This window comes from Polypterus senegalus, chromosome 10 (assembly GCF_016835505.1).
Source record: "Polypterus senegalus isolate Bchr_013 chromosome 10, ASM1683550v1, whole genome shotgun sequence".
Taxonomy (NCBI): domain Eukaryota; kingdom Metazoa; phylum Chordata; class Cladistia; order Polypteriformes; family Polypteridae; genus Polypterus; species Polypterus senegalus.
In genome coordinates this window covers 172,600,292-172,621,580 of record NC_053163.1, presented here as the reverse complement: position 1 = coordinate 172,621,580, position 21,289 = coordinate 172,600,292, and the positions used below count along the sequence as shown (strand labels likewise).

The following is a 21,289-nucleotide window of genomic DNA, read 5'->3' as shown; positions in this document are numbered from 1 at the left end:
TTGATATTTATAAAATTAGGGTTTATTTCACGTGTCATAATAAAAATGATGCATTTCATACTGGAAGATATTCCCTCCAGATTCTAATGTAGGCCCAGTATCCCATTTCACCAGTCCCGTCCACCAACCTGTGCAACTGAGACTTCATCATGGACGAGGAGATTCGAAACTGTCCCATCTTCTCATATCGGCCGCTGATATAAGTAGCCCACTGTCGCGCGTCTGCCTTCTGGCTAGTGTTCATTTTGCAAAGCTCTCTGTTGTTCGCTGGACGTCGTCCCTTTCCAGAGTCCATCCCTGCCCCGGCTGCTCTAAAAGTAAGTGTCAAAGTAAGGAGCGGAGTTCCTCTTCGATTCAGGGTCCTTGTGGGGCTGATCTGCAAATACTGTGCTGGCAGTGGAGGACTTGCGGACAAAGTGGAAAGTCTTTCCCCTGGTCTGAGGCTTTTTTCTGGGCTCTCCCACCCCTATTGTATCCCCCTCTTTCTTCTTCTTCTTCTTCTTCTCTTCTTTCTCCAGTTGCTTCTGCCGTTCCCTTTCGATCCGTTCCCGCTCTTTCATTGCCTTCACCATGGCCTTCTCCTCTTCTTTCTCCCGTCGCCTTTGCTCCTTGGTCTTTTTGGTCTTCTTCTCTTTGGCCTCCTCCTCTAAGCTCGTATCCTCCACAATAATCGTGGGGATGACTGTGGGGAAGCGCACAACTGGAGGTGTCTTTTCTTTCTGCTCTGTGATTGGTTGATCTTTGGGCTCTGGGTGGTCTGTACCAGGATGCACTGAGTGATCTACACACAGAAGATAAAAAATGTTAAGAGATGATAAAGCCAAATAAAGACTGAACTCAAAAAATCCAGAAGAAGTCATAAGAAGTAGCTTGTGTAGCTACGTCCCAGTGAATTCTCTAGAACATCATATTAAAATGGATAGTTATTCATTCATATGAGGGTAAATCAAAAAGTAAAGGCAATTAAGCCGTAATCTAATGGATAGTTCCCAAAGGTTTATGGGTAGTCTGAACTCGCACAGTGCATTGCTCTACCGTTAGTCTAGCCGAAGCCACGGTCAACCGAACATGGATACTCCGCTGTGGAATTGCACCATTGTTGAACAACACACCATAATGAGATTTCTTTGTTGTGAGGGAGTGAAACCAGCAGAAATTCACCGAAGGATTCCTGCAGCGGAGAGTCCATGTTCAGTAGGCCTGGCAGTACCTGAGAAGAACAACTAGAACATTTCAAAGGGCTTGTGATGACTTGCAAACTTGACCAAAAAAGTCAGGGCTATTTCGCTCAAGATCTAATAAAATGTTGGGTTTGTACCATTTACGCTCGGTAAGAGGTTCACTCACTCTCCAAAAATGTACACTTTGCATTAAAGGTGACTCTCAATTGGCCTGCTGGGACTGAAGAAAAGGTGGGTGTGTGAGTATGGCGTGTGATGGACTGACATCACTTCCAGGGTTGATGGGCCCCCACGTAGTTGCTACTGAGAAGGTCTATGGCTCCTCTCAACAAAGCCAGTTCATACCAAGATCCACATTTCTCCTTTTCTATGGTTCTTACCGGGTTGGCTAAATACTTTGCTGCTGTTAGTTATGCTGGAGGAGGCACACGGCTCATTTGCAGGTCTTGTTGGTTGTCTAGGATCTCTGTGCTCTGTGGGCTGCACCTCAGGGGTGCCCTGTATGTCCACACTCTTCTTCCTTCTTTGCTTGTTTTCCGAGGAGATGGACAAAGCCAGTGAAATGGCACTTCCCCTCCTCTCCTTTTTCTCCTTCTCCCGCTCTTCCCTCTCTGCCTCCTCAAACACAGACCGGGCCCCATGCAGTCGTGATCTGGGCTGAAAGGTCAGGTCAGGTCGCTCTTTCCTCCACTTCTCCAGCTGAATGGCTGTCTCCTTCTCTACCTCCCTCTCAGAAAGGGACATGTCCCCTACCTGTTTAAAACGTTAAGCATGAAGGGAGAGGGATTAACCTTAAAATCCTCAGTTGGACAGAAACCATAAAGGTGAAAACCAAAAAGAGAAGACGTCTTGGCTCCCCCAAAGGAAGATGGAGGAACTTACTGCTTGAACAAAGGCGTCTTCCCGTAGGTTCTTCTGACTTATCGAGCGCAGGCACTCCAAGGTTTCAAGCTGCCCATCACACTTTTTAGTCTTCTCAGATGACCCGATTGCCATCCTGACCAGAATCAGCGCCACTCGAAAAAGAATTGTTACGCCTGGAATCAGAAGGGAGGAAGAAGAGTCAGCCAACGGGTTGAATGAAAACATGTAGAGGTAGGTGTGCATGTTATGTTATAAAGGCCATTAGTGTTATGGTGTCCTTGTTCCTTGCTTACTGTGTGCCTGTTTTGGAATTTCGATTTTTGCTGTAGGGTTATTGACTTGTGCTGAATGCCGTTACAAACATGATTTAAAGATGTTTATTTTCATGCCTCCTTTAGACATTTTGTTTTGTGTGGGGTGTCACCAATTTTTTGGACCGGGAGTACATGGTGAGTGTCTTTAATTGGGCATGATGCACTCTGGGGCTATCTAAGATTGGTTGAATATGAATATGAGCCCAGCAGATTGATACATGTGATGAATCGAGGAAAAAGCTGGTGGGACAACAGCAGAATTTTCCTTTATGTGTACAAACTCTCTGGTATTAACATTTACTTAGATAATTAATAATGTTGGTAAATGTAAAGTATTACACATAGGAAGTAAAAATGTGAGGTTTGAATACATGAGGTCTGAAAATCAAAAGTATACTTTATGAGAAGGATTTAGGACTTGACACAATCGACTTTCTGACAGGGTTCAGAAGCCATTAAGAAGGCTAACAGAATGTCAGGTTATATAGCGCCTTGATGTGTGGAGTACAAGTCACAGGAGGTTCTGCTCAACCTTTATAACACACTGGTGAGGCCTCGTTTGGAGTCCTGTGGGTAGTTTGGTCTCCATAAAGACATAGCAGCACTACAGAAGATCCAGAGAAGAGTGACTAGGCTAAATGAGGGCTACAGTGGATGCGTTATGAGGAAAGATTAAAAGAGCCGAGCCTTTACAGTTTAAGCAAAAGAAGATGAAGAGGAGACCTGAGTAAAGTGTTTATAATTATGGCGGGACTTAGTCCAGTGGATCTTAGAAATCGCCTTAGTCAATGGGTGGGCCTCTCTGGCAGTGTCTTAAATTGATTTTGAATCCTACCTGACAGGGAGAAAATTCTTTGTTAGTTGTGGTAATTACAACTCAAAGACACATGATATCCGATATGGTGTTCCACCAGGCTCTATCCTGGGTCCGCTGCTCTTCTCAATCTACATGCTTCCGTTAGGTCAGATTATCTCAGGGCACAACGTGAGCTACCACAGCTATGCTGATGACACACAGCTGTACTTATCAATAGCACCTGATGACCCCGATTCTCTTGATTCACTAACACAATGTCTGACTTGTATCTCAGAATGGATGAATAGTAACTTTCTCAAGTTAAATAAAAAGAAAACTGAAATCTTAGTGATTGGCAATAATGGATACAATGAGGCTATTAGAAATAAACTGGATACATTAGGATTAAAAGTCAAGACGGAGGTAAAAAGCTTAGGGGTAATTGTTGACTGTAATCTGAATTTTAAATCGCATATTAATCAGATCACTAGGACAGAATTTTTTCACTTAAGAAACATAAGTAAAGTTAGACCTCTTATATCACTGAAAGATGCTGAGAAATTAGTTCACGCGTTTGTTTTCAGTCGACTAGATTACTGTAACGCACTCCTCTCTGGACTACCCAAGAAAGACATAAATCGTTTGCAACTAGTGCAGAATGCAGCTGCTAGAATCCTAACTAGAAAAAGAAAATCCGAACACATCTCTCCAGTTTTGATGTCACTACACTGGTTACCTGTGTCATTCAGGATTGACTTTAAAATACTGCTTATGGTTTATAAAGCCTTAAATAATCTCACCTCATCTTATATATCGGAATGTCTGACACCTTATATTCCAAATCGTAACCTCAGATCTTCAAATGAGTGTCTCCTTAGAATTCCAAGAACAAAACTTAAAAGAAGTGATGAGGCGGGCGGCCTTCTGCTGCTATGCACCTAAATTCTGGAATAGCCTGCCAATAGGAATTTGCCAGGCTAATACCGTAGAGCACTTTAAAACACTGCTGAAAACACATTACTTTAACATGGCCTTTTTATAACTTCACCATAATTTAATCCTGATACTCTGTATGTTCAATTCATCATAATAACTATTCATGGTGGCTCTAAAATCCGTACTGACCCCAACTCTCTCTTCTGTTTCTTTTTCCGTTTTTTTTTGTGGTGACGGCCTTCGCCACCACCATCTACTCAAAGCATCATGATGCTCCAACATTGATGGACCGAAAGCCAGAAGTCTACGTGATCATCATCATCAAGTCCTTCTGTGAGAACCCTAAATACAAAGAGGACTGTTTTCATTTATGTTAGGTAGAATGCCCAGAGGGGACTGGGCGGTCTCATGGTCTGGAATCCCTGCAGATTTTATTTTTTTCTCCAGCCGTCTGGAGTTTTTTTTTGTTTTTTCTGTCCACCCTGGCCATCAGACCTTACTCTTATTCTATGTTAATTAATGTTGACTTATTTTATTTTCTTACTGTGTCTTTTATTTTTCTACTAGCAGAATACCCGCGCTTCGCAGTGGCGAAGTACTGCCTTAAATTTTTTTTTAAGAAGAAAATTTAACCTTTTTAAACTGAGGGAAAATATACCAATAATTATTTGTTAAGGATCTCTTTGTATACCACATTGTGAGTTCGGCCCTCCGATTGTAATATGACCAAGCTGTGCGCTGAGCTTACTCTTGAGCATGCAACGTACAGTTGGCCATGTGAACAGTAATCTTATTTCAAATCTCACCAAATTTCGTGAAGATGGGGTCAGCCTTCTACCTACATGGGAAGTTGGAAAATTAGTGACGTTGGAAAGCTCAAAATGGCGGCCGACACTGGCATCATACCATCGAAATAAGTACGTACATCGGTTTTCGGTTAGCGCAGGGAAGCTGCCTACCAAATTTCGTGAAGATGGGGCCATAAATAAGAAAGTTCAACAAGGCGGACGTTGTCGACCGTTATCTACCGTTATGTGTAGAATTTCGAAATGAAACCTGCTTAACCTTTGTAAGTAAGCTGTAAGGAATAAGCCTGCCAAATTTCAGCCTTCTACCTACATGAGAAGTTGGAGAATTAGTGACGAGTCAGTGAGTCAGTGAGTGAGTGAGTGAGTGAGTGAGTGAGTGAGTGAGTGAGTGAGTGAGTGAGTGAGTGAGTGAGGGCTTTGCCTTTTATTAGTATAGATTCTTCATTATGTAAAGCACTTTGAGCTACTTTTTGTATGAAAATGTGCTATAGAAATAAATGTTGTTGTTGTTGAAACTGTGACGTTAACAAGTTTCCAACCGTATCCCCGTGTCCATTTTAAGGGTAAATTTCACACAAACATTAGGAAAGTTTTCTTTACACAGAGAACCACAGGCACATTGTGTAAGTGACCAAGTAGTGTGGTAGGACTTTATGGACCTTCAAAACTTGGCTTGATATTATTTTAGAATTAAGTGGATAGGACTGGCGGACTTTGTTCGGTTGAATGGCCCGTTCTCGTCCACGGTGTTCAAATGTTCTAAGAATTTTTGCTTTGCTAATGACAAGCGAGATGTCCAAGTTCACATGGTGCTCCCATAAAAACAACTGGAACAATCGGATGCTTGTGCCAGGACTTATTTGGTATCAGTTTGTTGTGATGCCCTCTTGCATCATCATCATCATCGTCATCCATCAAACACAGCAATACAGATTTAAACGTTAAGTAAACGGAGAGCAGGAAATTCTATTGGCTATGAACTGTCTAAAGTGAAAGAGCAACACCTCGAGTTTAGAACCGAATAGGTTTTAGGTGAAAAAGGACAAGCTACAATAACATGAAAAGAACACGCCGACTGCACGCAATGCATGACTCGAACACAAGACTCTGCGGATATCCAGTAGCAGGGATTACCACAGTGTGGCCAGGGGTTTGATGGACAGCATGAGGCTGGTAAAACACAACTGAAAAAACAATTTTTCGACATATCAGTTTTTTTCTGTAAGTCTAAAAGCGTAGCAGATGACGGAGAGACTCACCCTCACTGAAGAACATATCCCAGATCCTCAGGAGCAGCGGGAAAGGCAAAGTTCGTGAGAAAATGCACATGAACCACTCGGTGGCATACATGAGAGGATCGACTCCGTGCTTCTTCAGGTGACGGTACGCGCAGGGGCAATTCCTCTTGAGGAGCCCAGTCAGGACCCGGGCATCAAGGTGAACACCTTCCTGTTGAGATAAGAAGAAAGAAAGAAAGAAAGAAAGAAAGAAAGAAAGAAAGAAAGAAAGAAAGAAAGAAAGAAAGAAAGGTAAGCTGTCGATATTGTCCTACTAAAAGTAACATCAAATAGCAAGCAGATAAACACATAGATGGGGCGGCACGGTTGCGCAGTGGGTAGCGCTGCTGCCTCGCAGTTAGGAGACCCGGGTTCGCTTCCTGGGTCCTCCCTGCGTGGAGTTTGCATGTTCTCCCCGTGTCTGAGTTGATTTGCTCCCACAGTCCAAACACATGCAGGTTAGGTGCATGGGTGATCCTAGTGTATGCTTGGTGTGTGTGTGCCCTGTGGTGGACTGGCACCCTGCCTGGGGTTTGTTCCTGCCTTGTGCCCTGTGTTGGCTGGGATTGGCTCCAGCAGACCCCCGTGACCCTGTACTTAGGATATAGTGGGTTGGATAATGACTGACTGACTGACTGACTGACTGACTGACTAAACACACAGATACACAGACAGACTTGTCCTTCTACTAAGGTGGATAGGAGAACTTTAAAAGATTCCTAAAATCATGTGTTCACTTTGCGATTCTGGGGTATTGAGTGTTGTTCTATGAAGGAAAAAATTAATTTAAATGATTTTAGCACATGGCTGCAACAGAACAAAAATGTGTAAAAAGTGAAGGTGTCTGAAAACTTTCTAAATCCACCTTATGTGTGTGTCTGGATCTTGGTGGGGAGGCACAGCTCAAAAGATGTGGCATGGCATACTCACAAGTAAGGGGCTATAATATCCCGGCAGGTACTTCTCGCTGATCTGCACCAGGCACCAAAACGCTTGCTGTAGAAAGACAAAGAGGGTCACAGATTAAGCCTACTGGCGATCAGCAGCTGGTATGTGGGCAACCTCAAGTGGGATATACTGTACCTCAGCGGGCATGTTCATCAGGAGCACAGCTGCCACAGGTCCCTGGCCCTGGCAGTACCCTTCCTCAGGCCTGTACTGCGTGTACGCTTTTAGGACGCTTAAAAGGTCCCTCTGCCTAACCCCAAAAATAAAAAAATAAAAAGATGGGCACATTAGATATCAAGAGGAACAGGCAGTGCAGAAAGGAGCAAACCGAATTGAGCCGTGGATACTATTTGATAGTGTTAGGGTTAGTCTGGGTAGGTGAAAGCAAAGAGAAGAACAACACTGAGGAATCACCATTAGGAGTCAGAGTTAACAGAGCTGGGGGTACTGAGTGTTGTGTTTAGAGACCTGGTGGGAAACGGGTGGCAGAATCTACAATGTGGGCTTTGAAAAAGCACAGGCTGGAGGGTCTTCAACATGGCCTTTTGCATTAAAGACACTAGAATGGTTCTTGGCTTTACCAGATTCAGAAACTTCATCAAAAGATTTGAACAAAGCTAAATCTACCTATTAAAGCATCTCAGAATTCACAACACGTGGAGCCTTGAGGCAGATGGGCTACAAAAGCAGAAGACCACGTCAGGTTCCACTCCCATCAGCCAAGAACGGAAAGCTGAGGCTGCAGTGGACACTGTGAGCCTGGTCTTACAATTCCAAATTTCTGCTGAGGCACACAAGATGGTAGGGTCAGAATTTGGTTCCCCACAGCAAGAACCCATGCCCCCAACCTGCCACATATCAACAGACCAAGTTGCTGGTGGTAGTGGTGTAATGGTGTGTGGGGAACGTCTTCTTGGCACACTTTGTGCTCGTTAATAATAACCAATCATCGCTCGAATGCCATGTCCTGTTTGAGTATCGCTGCTGACCGTGTGCATCTCTTCGTGGCCACAATTTACCAGTCTTCTAATGGCTACTTCCAGTATGACACTGCAACACGTCACAAAGCAAAAGTCATCTCATAAACATGACCATGAGTTCAGTGTTCTCCGGTGGCCTTCACAGTCACCGGATGTGAATCCAGTAATTCCAGTAACTGATCATTTTTCATTTGTTACTGATAATTCCTCTGTCTCCCCTTCCCCACAGGTTGAGTCGGGGTGTCACCCTTGACAGTACTTTATCATCAGTAACATCTCCTGGTCTGCATATTTACACCCGCATAATATTGTGTTTAGAAAGGCGCCTACGAATAAATAAAATGTATTATTATTATTATTACTAGGGGGTTTGCCCCCTGCTCACTTTGCTCACCAACCCACCCCACCAGCCTGTGCCACTTCACGTCTCTGCCGCTCACGTTGTGAAGAGGGGGGCTGAATTCCTCCGAAACCCCCTCTTAAGCGGTGATACAATGGGAAACAAATAGTTTTCTTTTTACCTCCTCTTTGCTCGATCAGCTGCTGGCTTGCTGCTGCCGTGCCCCTTGATCTGCATCTCACGCTGCGCTTCAAACATTTAAAAGCCTGTACAGCAGCTGTCCTACTCTTTGTCTTTTATTTCCGGCCCCGGCCGTGGTTAAATCTTTTGGCACATGGTCTCGTCTTGCGGGACGCGAAATCTTGATATTTTTTAGGTTAGAATTTAAAACCGGAATAAGAATCTGCAAATCTAAGAACATCACATCAAAGTTCAATAAATTCTGTAAAGAATGATACCAAACATATATATGTAGGTTTTAAAATAAAGCCAATTTAAAGCGTCACAAAAAAGTCACATAACATTGTTGCACTTTTAGGCTTAGTCTACTTATAGTCTACTTTCTATGTATAAAATCCTAACACCCTTGGGATGTGGTAGAACGGGAGATGAATGTGCAGCTGACAAATCTGCCAAACTGCGTGATGCCATCATGTCAACATGGAGCAGAATGTAAGTAACATCATGCCATGAAGAAGTGAGACTATGTTGAGAGCAAAAGGAGGCCCTACCCGGTATAAATAGAGCGGTCCTAAGAATTTGCTCAATGAGCTCAATGAGAAGAAATGAAGGCACAGGATACCCATTAAGAGTTTACTTATCAGAGCAGTGCGTGGAGCGAGGTGTGGGCAATGTGAGACCCACTACTATTGAGCAGCCCTTAAAGGTAGGACTTCAGAGCAGTTGGCAGAGGAGATTAGGTAAAGTTGCAAATGGCAGTCATAAAGGTATAGAATGCCCACCAGTGTATGACTGAGAGAAACAGGCAGCAGGGCAAAGGGGCATTTCAGCAATACAAAAAATCTACGAGATTGTGACAACAGTGGGCATGGAGTCAAGAAGACAGGAGCAAACTGAGTTACAGCCATGTGGAGTGCCAGTAAGATGTTAGGTGAACAAAGAGGTGAGGACAATGGTAGTCATTTAGATTACCCACGAGTTGTAGATTAGGAGGGCAGTGGGGAGAGGGTGCCAGACGCACAAATGAAAATAAAGTGCTTTACCCATGTCTGTCTCGTGATAAAAACATTTCGTGGAAGGGGAACTGGCGGTCAATATCTCGCTCAATGATGTCCACCCAGTGCTTGTCCCCTGGTGCCTTATCCAGCTCCTGTGTAGAGAGGGGGAGACAAGTGGCATCCACATCAGACAAACTGTCATAGCACCACACTCAGGATCAGAAGAGACAGAGAGAGAGAGAGGGCTAACCTGGTACTGGCCCCTGTTCTTCTCCATATTGGCAATGGCACCACACAGCATGGGCCAACATCGTGACCTGAGGGATGCTGGGATTCCTTTCCGGCTGTATGACTTGACCTGGGGAGGCAGGTTTAGGTGAATACACGAGTAAGAAGTTCCTCGAAGCTCTTGTTATGCCTTCCTCACCTTGCCATAATTCCTCTGCAAGATGCGATCCCATTGGTTCATCATCTCTAACCACTTGTTTTCTTTTTGCCGGATGATTTCTGGAGATGGGCCTTCATTACTGGAAGACAATTGACCAACGTTAGTTCCCCTACAATTTGGCATCTACACCTTCCTTGGTGCCCTTATGGAAAGATTTAGGAAATAAAAAGCAGCAATCTAACTGTTAAGGGTATTTTTGGCATGAATGTTTGGAGGGAGGGAGGAGGGGGTCACACAGAACTGTGTAAAAGAGATAGAGAGAGAGATACGCTCTAAAAGAGAGCTAAATAGAGACGCTGTCAGAAGGGGTGGAGCCTGAGAGAGAGAGAGAGACACACACACACAGGATGTGTGAAGGGGCGGAGCCTGGAAGAGAGTCAGGAGTGAAGCAGAGGAGAGGCATCTAGCTCAGGTGCTCGTGGATCAGAGGCAAGGACTTGTCTAGGAAGGAGAAAGAGGATGACTAGTAGGTTGAAGGATTTAAAAATGTATATATCTGAGTAGATAGCCCAGGAAAGTATAAAGAGGCTCAGAGGGACAATGACTTTAGTGTTTCTTTACTTCTTTCGTTTTCATAATGTGTTCGCTCCTTCTGTTACACATTCCACCATGTGCTTAATTTTGTTAAGAAGTTGTCTGGATTGTCTCCGTGTCTTTCAGGGCTCCAGAGTGCCCCCATCCAGTCGTATGTTCGTTCTATCTATCTATCTATCTATCTATCTATCGATTGACAATGGTGGTAGCACAGTGGGTAGTAGTGCTCTCCTTAGACAGTAAAATGACATCTTACAAGTAATGTAACTCTGAAATATAAATATGGAATCAATTTTGACCCAAGGTTCCTAATCACCAAAGAAGAAGATTAAGTGACCATTAGCAGTAACATGAGTGATGATAGTCTTTTTAATCAAATTAGAAGAGCTAACAAGATTTTCTACCTTAACACAGGCAGCGACCACTCCTGAAGTCTTGAATATCACACAGACGTTGTATACAGGACTTGAATGAGAGCTGACGGATCATCAGGAGCGGTCTGGAGGAATCATCTGGAGAGCAATGAAGAGACTTTGCCACATTGCTCTAGATGTTCACCCAAAGACAACAAAGAAATCAGAAATATGTGTTTGACCAAGTACTGCCCCCTAGGGCACAAAGCTGAATTTTCTATATGGGAGACGTGGAAGCGGAGCTGGAGTTTTCCACTAATTAGCAGTATCTGTGAATCCTGTTCTGCTGTGACATCATGAGATCACATCCTCATCTGAGTTTCTTGGAGGAGGCCATTCTTTACCTTTGGCTGGTGTTACGTTACTATTAAACACTACTGCCGTCGTGGCGTCAACTAGAGACATCATATGGGTTTGCAACCTTGTCCAGGACTAGGCGGGTAAGATAATGACTGACTTCATGGATCAAACGAACGAGAATCGTACAACTCATTCTAAGAATACCCATTCTGTATGTTGTGTGCATTGAAGTAAAGTGAAAAGCAAAATAATTGTTAGAAATTAGAATCATCTTTTATAGGGAACAGTTTTGTGTGACTAATTTGTTGAATGTACAAAGGGACATAAACTTATTGGTTTAATATGTTTATGTATTCTGTTAAAATTGAATTGTACAAAAACACTTTTAAAATATTCTAATATGAATGTGTTTTTACTGTATCGTACTTGTGTGATAAAAGAGAGAATGATCGATGACAGAGTTTTCGTTCACGGGTAATGTTCTAACTAGAAAGAACCTAAGGCAGCGTTTGCCCAGGTGCGTTAAATGCCTAAACAATAGACAACATCACGCCTGCACTGCAGAACTTCCATTGAGCTGTACTGAACTGATTATTTCCTGTTCTTCAGTCCATCCATCCATCCATTATCCAACCCGCTATATCCCAACCACAGGGTCACGGGGGTCTGCTGGAGCCAATCCCAGCCAACACAGAGCGCAAGGCAGGAAACAAACACCGGACAGGGCGCCAGCCCACCACAGGGTGCTCTTCAGTCGATTCCCATAATTCACTGTAAAGAGTTGTTGAAAAAAAACTGTGAATCGCCCTTCACTAACTGCTACACCACTATGCCTACATTTAAGGGAATGGTGGTGTTGGAAAAAAAATGTTTTAGCTCAAACTGAATACAAGTGTAGGCACTGCTAAGCGGTACCCCAGATCCTCACCTCCATCTTTAATCCACTTCAATCTAATGGGCACCCTCAACCACCCAACTCCGTCCCCGCATGTGTTAACTCACTCTGCAGCTGATCCTGTGCCGAGCAGAAAGCCGTACTTGTCTGTCTCTTGTGATGGCAGCTGGTTGTTGCGGTCCAACCCAAAATCCGATTCTGAGCCGATGGAGCTGGAGTCCCCTTCCTCACAGTGGACAGAATTGAGCCTGGCGCTTAGGAGGCTGGCGTTGTCCTCAAAGCTGTTTTGGGCCATTTTGGAGATACTAAGGGACAGAAAGACACATGCATGTAGACAGATGTTCCCATATTTCTGATGTTAGTAGTGGGATTTGAATTTGTCACTACAAGGCTTACCCTCTGGATGTTTACATTAGCTTACCTGACAATCATTGGTGTCCTCGTTGTAGTTGTGCCAGCCTTGTCGACATCTTGTCTTCCATCTAAAGGTGCTGGGCTCGTCTGGCTACAAGTGAGGTGCCACTGAATTTATTTCAGCCTGCTACTCTGGCCAGTTCAAGTCAAGTGCAACTCACCTGAACGTGGCCTGTTATGAAGTATTCTTCATTTGTGAGCGGCGACTATGATTTGGTCTTGTGCTTGCTTCACACAGTCAAGGAGGCACTGAGCTGCCTCAACATTCATTACAAATAATTAACTACGGTCACAGGTCTCTGTCAGCGGTCAGAAGTCGTTCAAGACCCCGTCTTACTCCGTTTCATGTACTGTACTCATATTGGCTGCAAACTCATCAGATCATTAACTGTACCGTTTGGATTGCTAAATGCAGCATGGGGGTTTAGGGGTCAGGAGAAGAGGAGTCGTAATAAAGCAAAGCCACGGCCAAAATCGATAATTCGAGAATCGAGAGAAAACACGAGGCAGTACTCGCACAAACAACTCTCATCTTTCACGTTTTATTGTGCATCCCCAGCAAACCCTCCCAGCATGCAGTGGATAAACTAGAAGAACCCTTGGATTTATGATCTGGGCAGCAGTACCCAAGGACGGGGTCCGTGTTCACTTGTCTTCAATTAGACTCACGGCAGAGCTCTGTGCTCTGTGTATCTCAGCTACCTATAAGCCACCGTGAACGTGCGTCAGCTTCTATTCGGTTTGGTTACTGCGTAATTTTCAAATTGCCTTTACTTTTTGATTTACCCTCGTATGAGCATATAAGAGAGCGATGGAGGCAAATAGAGGATAGTGGAAGTCTGAAATAAGAATGGAATATTTCACTTTCAGTTAGCTTTTTTATTTAGTCGTGTCTTGGATAATATTGACCGTATTTACCCCTAGAATAATTAACACATGTAGAACCACAGCCATCTGAGTGTCTCGCAACCATTAGCGTGTCACCATTATGAAATTCAACTGGTAATGGTGACATTTAATTATAACGAACTTCTCAGACCCCACCGAGTTATTGCGCAGCAGGTGTGCCCAAGGAATTTTCTGTTACGTGCGCCAACTACGTGGTAAATTAAATCAATTTTTTTTGCTGTTTTTTTTAAGAGAAAATACATTTTTACTGTAAGTTTTGCTCAATAGTAAAAATGCATTTTAATTAGTACTGGCCACAGGTAATAGAATACATTTAAAAATATTTGCGATTTTTTGCCCTTCACGTACCTCTAGCGCCTTTCCTTTGTATTCGCTTGAGTCTTCACCGGCGCTCCCTTTCTTGAGTGCGTTCCCAGAAAGCTCGTAGTCATTATTCTGGAGGCGCCTCTCTCGTCTCCTGCCGGTTTTTTAATTTCCGTAATTGAAGCTGTATCTCTCAACATGCCTCATATGGCTTTATTAACATGTCTTCAGTGGCGCTCCTTCTCACACACATTTATCCCGTAAAGGCCATTTCTCAGATTCTTTTCGAGGTTTTATACTTTCCGTCTTTGAAGGTGACTCTCTCAACAGGCCTTCTTTGTCTTTACTAACTCTCTTCACCGGTGCTCCCGTTCTCAAGTGCGTTCTTGTAAAGCCTGCTTCTCGGACTCTTATCATTATTTTCTAGGCGCCTTTCTCACCTCCTGTCCGGTTTTATACTTGCCGACTCTCTCAGCCTGCCTCATAGGCCTTTACTAACGCGTCTTCACCAGCAGTTCCTCTCACGTGAGCGTTCCCATAAACCTGCTTCTCAGATTATTTTCAAAGTATTATACTTTTCCGTCTTTGAATACGATTTCAGTGTTCTTCTAATGTCTTTACTAACACGTCTCTACCACCGGCACTGCCTCTCGCACATGCGTTTCCATAAAGCCTGCTTCTCAGATTATTTTCGAGGTTTTATACTTGCCATCTTTGAAGGTGACTCTCTCAGAGTGCGCCTTTACTCCTCCCCATGCATCTTACACTCGCATTCTCTCTTTTGTCGCGTCACCAAAGCCTACCTGACCAATCCGATTGCTCTGTGGGACTGGGCGCACAGACCTAAATCATAATTTTACATGGATGGCAGGAACAAATTGCTCCGTTTTAATAGTGTCAGTCAGTTTATTTAAAAAAACCCTATAACGCCATGCTTCTTCAGTGCAGACAGCAGAACAGTAGCTTAAAAACTTAACGGAGAGGAACTTCTCCTTCCTTGTCCACCTTTTCCAGTTTATTTATTCACTCATTTATTGAACCGACTTATTCAGATCTTGGTGTTGGCCGTATCTAATGTACCTCTGGGTGCCCACACACAAATCGGGCTAATTCAGAGTTGCCAGTCATACCAAGGAAATGTCAAGCCGACGTAAGGAGACCACACAAACTCCACAACCTCAGTGAGCAGATGTGTTGAGAGGTGCCACAACTCTAAACTGAAATAATGTGGGTCCAGAAGATGGGTCAATGGCTGTCCATTCATAGTTACAGTTGTGCTTGTAAGTTTGTGAACCCTTTAGAATTTTCTATATTTCTCCATAAATATGACCTAAAACATCATCAGATTTTCACTCAAGTCCTAAAAGTAGATAAAGAGAAACCAGTTAAACAAATGAGACAAACATATTATACGGGGTCATTTATTTATTGAGGAAAATGATCGAATATTACATATTTGTGAGTGGCAAAAGTATGTGAACTGATGATCAGTTAGTTTGAAGGTGAGGTGTCAGGTGTGAGTGGGCACCCTGTGTTATTTAAAGAACAGGATCTATCAAAGTCTGCTCTTCACAACACATGTTGGTGGAAGTGTATCATGGCACGAACAAAGGAGATTTCTGAGGACCTCACAAAAAGAGTTGTTGATGCTCGTCAGGCTGGAAAAGGTTCCAAAACCATCTCTAAAGAGTTTGGACTCCACCAATCCACAGTCAGACAGATTGTGTACAAATGGAGGAAATTCAAGGCCATTGTTACCCTCCCCAGATCACTCCAAGAGCAAGGCGTGTAATAGTCGGCGAGGTCACAAAGAACCCCAGGGGAACTTCTAAGCAACTGAAGGCCTCTCTCACATTGGCTAATGTTCATGTTCATGAGTCCACCATCAGGAGAACACTCAACAACAATAGTGTGCATGGCAGGGTTGCAAGGAGAAAGCCACTGCTCTCCAAAAAAACATTGCTGCTCGTCTGCGTGGACAAACCAGAAGGCTATTGGAAGAATGTTTTGTGGACAGATGAGACCAAAATAGAACTTTTTGGTTTAAATGAAAAACGTTATGTTTGGAGACAGGAAAACACTGCATTCCAGCATAAGAACCTTATCTCATCTGTGAAACATGGTGGTGGTAGTATAATGGTGTGGGCCTATTTTGCTGCATCTGGGCCAGGACGGCTTGCCTTCATTGATGGAACAATTAAATTCTGAATTATATCAGAGAATTCTAAAGGAAAATGTCAGGACATCTGTCCATGAACTGAATCTCAAGAGAAGGTGGGTCATGCAGCAAGACAACGACCCTAAGCACACAAGTCGTTCTACCAAAGAACGGTTAAAGAAGAATAAAGTGAATGTTCTGGAATGGCCAAGTCAAAGTCCTGACCTTAATCCAATCGAAATGTTGTCGAAGGACCTGAAGCGAGCAGTTCATGTGAGGAAACCCACCAACATCCCAGAGTTGAAGCTGCTCTGTATGGAGGAATGGGCGAAAATTCCTCCAAGCCGGTGTGCAGGAATGAGCAAAAGTTACCAGAAACGTTTAGTTGCAGTTATTGGGGGGTCACAGCAGATACTGAAAGCAAAGGTTCACATACTTCTGCCACTCACAAATATGTAATATTCGATCATTTTCTTTAATAAGTAAATGACCAAGCATAATATTTTTGTCTTATTTGCTTAACTGGTTTCTCTTTATCTACTTTTAGGACTTGAGTGAAAATCTGATGAAGTTTTAGGTCATATTTATGCAGAAATATAGAAAATTCTAAAGGGTTCACAGACTTTCGAGCACCACTGTAATATTAAACATTTTGTACTAAATTTTATTAAAAATCAAAATGTGGATCATGAGCTGTGGGTAACGACCACCCAAAGAATGAGATTGCAAGTGCGATGTGGTGAGGGGGTCTGTGATTCGGGAGACCTTCTGAGCGAAGTCACTGCTCTTCTGAATTAAGGAGGAACCAACTGAGGTGCTTTGGGTATGACTTAAGCTGTCCACTGGCTAGAGTTTCACTGAGGAGAGACCCTACAGCAGGTCCAGGACATGTTTACTTGGGAATGCCTGGGAATTCCCCAAAATGCACTGGAGTCTGTAGCTGGGAACAGAGAAGTCTGAGCTAAAACTGCATGGTAATGTGGTTTCCAAAAATGTGAGATGTGAAATTATGGAGGTCATAAGCAGCAAGCAGCCATTCTGCTCAAATTCTAAGAGAAGTAACGCAAAGCCTGCCAGGTCTTTTTAGATGGTCAGCAGCTAACACATCACACGAGGACTCCAAAGATTAGAGGAATCGACAATCTAATCAACTAATTGGCTGGAATAAGAAGTTGGGGGACTTTGTTGGGGTTGAATTCAGGGTGCACACCTCAGAACATCAGGTGGGAAATTTTAGCCGAGTTCTTCTACTATCCAAAGATCTACCGACCACATCCCATTTAGATCACGATTGCCGGCACCTTATATACAGGGACGTACGGTCGCGTGACACAAGACCCAAACCCTATATGGATGGCAGATGTTTTTAACGGTTTCCAGTGAAGAAGCGAGCAGGTTAAAGGCCAGGGAAGCATTCGGCAGCAGAATGGAACAAACAACCCGGTAGCAAAAGAAGGAAACATAACCAAGGGGTCTCTCAAAGACAGCTCATGTTCACGATGACACCTAACATCAGCAAGCATCCAGGATGTCAGAGTAATGATGCCCCACCTCACCCAGTAGTACACCTCATTCACTCAGGCCAGTCTAAGCCCACAAACACACCCCACCCTCAGGAGTTAGAACTTACCAAGGTGGCTCCTATGTTCGAGTTGGATGAGGATCTTGAAGATGAGATCAGACTGCAACCTTTGAAGCAATTCTACGAAGTCCCACTTCCACTCCAGGAAATGGCAGCTAAAGACATCAAGAGCGATTCTCGGGCAGCGCACACCTTTCCTCTGGAGCCATCAAGTTCCTCTATTTTACTGTGAGACCAGCCTGAGGAACCCGAGGGGCCTGATACGTGAATACGTTGTGCCCCCCGCGTAATTCTGAAATACTGACGTTTCTTTTTATTTCTTTCTTTTTTTTAAGCAGGGTGTGTAGGCTGAAGTATGAAGACTTCTTCCTGAGCCGTGTCACTTCCTTCCGCAGCAGAACGCAAAGTGTGGTTTTAGAAAGACGAGCAAAGCCTTCAGAGGTGAGCAGCTGCAATGCTGTCCCTCCCACAAGGTGTCACTGTGATTCACCGCGCCAACCCCCCTCCCCCTATCACAAAAGGAACGGCTGCCACTACAAAGAGACACACGGGCGCCACTGTCATCTTCAGGGCGTGAAGGAGCGAGGCTGGGATGGAGAAGAGAAAAGAATGGGCACTTGATGCATAAGAGAAGATGACATTAATGGCACGGTCCTCATGGAGAGCTGCTAGCAGGTACACGTTAAAGACTTCTGAGTCAAAAGAAAACACTCGGTGTCATTTCTGAGATTAGGATGTGACTCTCGGGTGTATAGTCATGGACACCAAGCATAGGCTGGCGATCTGGACGGGATGGCTCAAAGTTCCTTACCCAGTTTAATGAAAGGGCAAGGGAAGACCACTCACATGGACTATTTGCTCCCAGATACAACAGGTGGGAGTCTCCTTGGGCTACAGATACCCGCAGGGCACACTGGGAATTGCAGTCCCAGTAAGACAGCCTTGTTCAGTTCCATGGGTGCCACCAGAGGGAGCTGCAGGGACACACCGGCCATACTTTCAAGGAACGGAAATACTCCTGGGTCAGGCATTAAAGGGCCTCAAGGAGTCAGAGTGAGAGTCGGGAGGTAGAGGAAGCACAAGAAGAAAGAGGGAGAGAATAGCAATGTACTGGGGTGATTATATGAACGATAAAACAAGTCTTGTAAAGGTATTGTAAAAATAAAATGTCACTTGCTTGAACTCAGGACTCATGTTGGTGTATTTGGGGCTTGTGGGCTCATTGGTGCCCCCTACAAGTCACCACCCTAGGAAATGATTTTCCTATTTCAACATATGTGGACATATCCAGATCTGATCTTAAAAATTTAAACAGGATCTTTAAAAAAGGGTGATAGAATTGAACATTTATTTTTGTTGTCTATTACTTACCTAGCTCTCTATCTCAGGGGTGGGGGTTGATTTGTTTCGAACCTTTTTCTTTTTGTAAAACTCGAGCTATGTGTATGGAGTTTAATCTGATTTTTAAAATTTCAATAAAATTCGCGAAAAAAAAAAAGTCACGTACCAACTTGTGGCATCCCCTGACAGTGCCACGTCTGAAGCCACCAACCTCTTCAGTATGACCCCGTTCTACTGCCACTGTTTGTGCATGGAGGTCATGTTGATTTGATGTAATCATTAAACACCTTGTAGTCGATTTACTGCGGGCCATACGGCGTTGTGTATTTACTACACATATACTGCATACCTTAAAACATATGGTGCCTTTGAAAAGTATTTAATTGTCCTGACAGTCATCATCATCATTCTCTGACTTTCAAGATACCCCTCCATTGAAATCACAAGTTTTCTAATAGCTGATGTTTTAGGCAAAAGTAAATAATTTGTCAAAAGGGTACTTCCACACCTCTCTGGCGAGGTGTTCCGGGCACATCTAACCGGGAGGAAGACCCAGGACACGCTGGAGGGACTATGACTCCCGGCTGGCCTGGGAACACCTCGGGATTCCCCCGGAAGGGCTAGAAGAAGTGGCCGGGGTGAGGGAAGTCTGGGCATCTCTGCTCAAGCTGCTGCCCCCGCGACCCGATCTCGGATAAGCGGAAGAGGACGGATGGATGGGTACTTCTGAAAAATAAAAGCTGCTTGCATTAAATATTCATAGCACACACATCAGTATTTCGCATCGATCATCTCTCATGGCTCTCATCATCAGTAGTCCCAGAGTAAGCCTAACTAACTGCTCTCCTCTGGACTCTCTCTAGTGCTGCTTTGTCTTTTTTGTAATATGGAGTCCAAAACTGCACACTCCACTCCAGGTGAGGCCTCCCTAGTGTGTAACAAAGCCTCCATACCCGTCTACTCACTGGGCAACTGTGATTGAATCTACCGGTGTGTCACGCAATGAACGACCTTGGGTCTGAATGCTGCTGGACAGACTCTGACTCTCATAACTGGATTAAGAATGGATGAAAGGAAGGATGTACACCTCGCACCATGGCAGTGCCATCAGCAAAGTCAACACCCGAAGGCTGAATCCCCAGACTCAGGAGTGTTTCTGCCCAAGCACCCTCTTCTGACCAGCTGGATGGGACCACTTAGACCAGGCAATGTCTTTCCTTTCTCCTAAAACTGTCGATGTTCCTCAAGTCCACTGTAATAATAATAAGTTTTATTTATTTTACAGTAGAAATTACATACATGAAGAATACTCATTGAAGAGATGCGTTTTTAACAGATGTTTGAAATTAATAATAGGTTGTTCCATTCGAAGGTTGAGAGGGAGAGAACTCCAAAGTTTAGGGGCCATCACTCTGAAAGCTCTCCCACCCATAGTTATTAACCTGTGTTTAGGTACGGTGAGTAACTTAGCGTCCGATGATCGTAATGCACGGGCAGGAGTGTAAAGAAGCAGCAGCTCAGACAGATACCATGAAGGGCTTTAAAAGTGAGAAGGATAATTTTATATTTGATTCTTGAAGAAACTGGTAACCAACGTAACTCAAAGAGGACAGGAGTGATGCGAGCAGATTTTTTAGTGTGTGTAAGGAAACGAGCAGCAGAATTCTGAACATATTGTAATCTGTTGATATATTTAGTCAGTAGGCCATAAAACAAAGCATTGCAATAGTCCAGACGGGTAGTGAGGAAAGCGTGAATGAGTGTTTCAGTATCCTTCACACTGAGGAAATACAGATGAGCGATGTTGCAAAGATGAAAAAAGGCCGTCTGTACTATTGAGCTGATGAGTGATTGAAAAGGAAGAAGCTGATCAAAGATGACACCCAAATTACGGACTGATGCTGAGGGTTGAACCAGGATCCCATCAATGTCAATTTTTAGCACACAAAGGGTAGAGAGGACAGATTTGGTGCCAACCAATAAGATTTCTGTTGTGTCAGGATTGAACTGTCATCCAGTAATTGATTTCCCAAATGCAGTCAGTCAGTGCAACAGGTGAAGATGTTGCAGTTCCATCCATGCTTACATAAAGTTGTGTGTCAGCGGCATAGCAGTGGAAGCTCGGACCATACCGACGAATAATCTCACCTAATGGGAGCATATAGATGTTGAAGGAGACTGGACCCTTCGAGAACTGACCCTTGAGGGATACCTTGTGTGAGTGAAGTAGTGGCGATGCACCTTGTGTTTTGGGGCCAAGTGAAATTCGCTCTTTCTACTTGGCTGACCACATCCACCAAAAGTCTGCTTCGATAAAGTGACATCGTTATGAGTGAACACCCCAGGGGGTTCATGATCCTAATACATTC

At 43.9% G+C, this 21,289-nt stretch overlaps 1 protein-coding gene across 1 annotated transcript; it reads right to left on the bottom strand.

Annotated features, from left to right (window-relative positions):
• LOC120538108 (carabin-like) lies at nt 1-18,944 on the bottom strand. Its single transcript, XM_039767536.1, has 11 exons — nt 17,628-18,944; nt 12,321-12,518; nt 10,051-10,150; nt 9,874-9,981; nt 9,669-9,775; nt 7,261-7,375; nt 7,108-7,173; nt 6,160-6,349; nt 2,064-2,218; nt 1,562-1,934; nt 1-781 (listed from the first exon to the last, which is right to left on the bottom strand). Exons 2-11 carry the CDS (start codon nt 12,506-12,508, stop codon nt 312-314), a joined length of 1,872 nt encoding a protein of 623 aa, XP_039623470.1. The 5' UTR covers nt 12,509-12,518; nt 17,628-18,944; the 3' UTR covers nt 1-311.
• Nucleotides 18,945-21,289: the final 2,345 nt, after the last annotated feature.

Bases quoted from the DNA above. Each gene is read 5' to 3' on its own strand.
- LOC120538108 (XM_039767536.1), bottom strand. From the start codon at position 12,508: ATGGCCCAAAACAGCTTTGAGGACAACGCCAGCCTCCTAAGCGCCAGG. The intron at 2,219-6,159 runs GTGAGTCTCTCC...TTCTGATTCCAG, and splicing joins GGATATGTTCTTCAGTGAGG to GCGTAACAATTCTTTTTCGA. The intron at 1,935-2,063 runs GTAAGTTCCTCC...CGTTTTAAACAG, and splicing joins AAGACGCCTTTGTTCAAGCA to GTAGGGGACATGTCCCTTTC.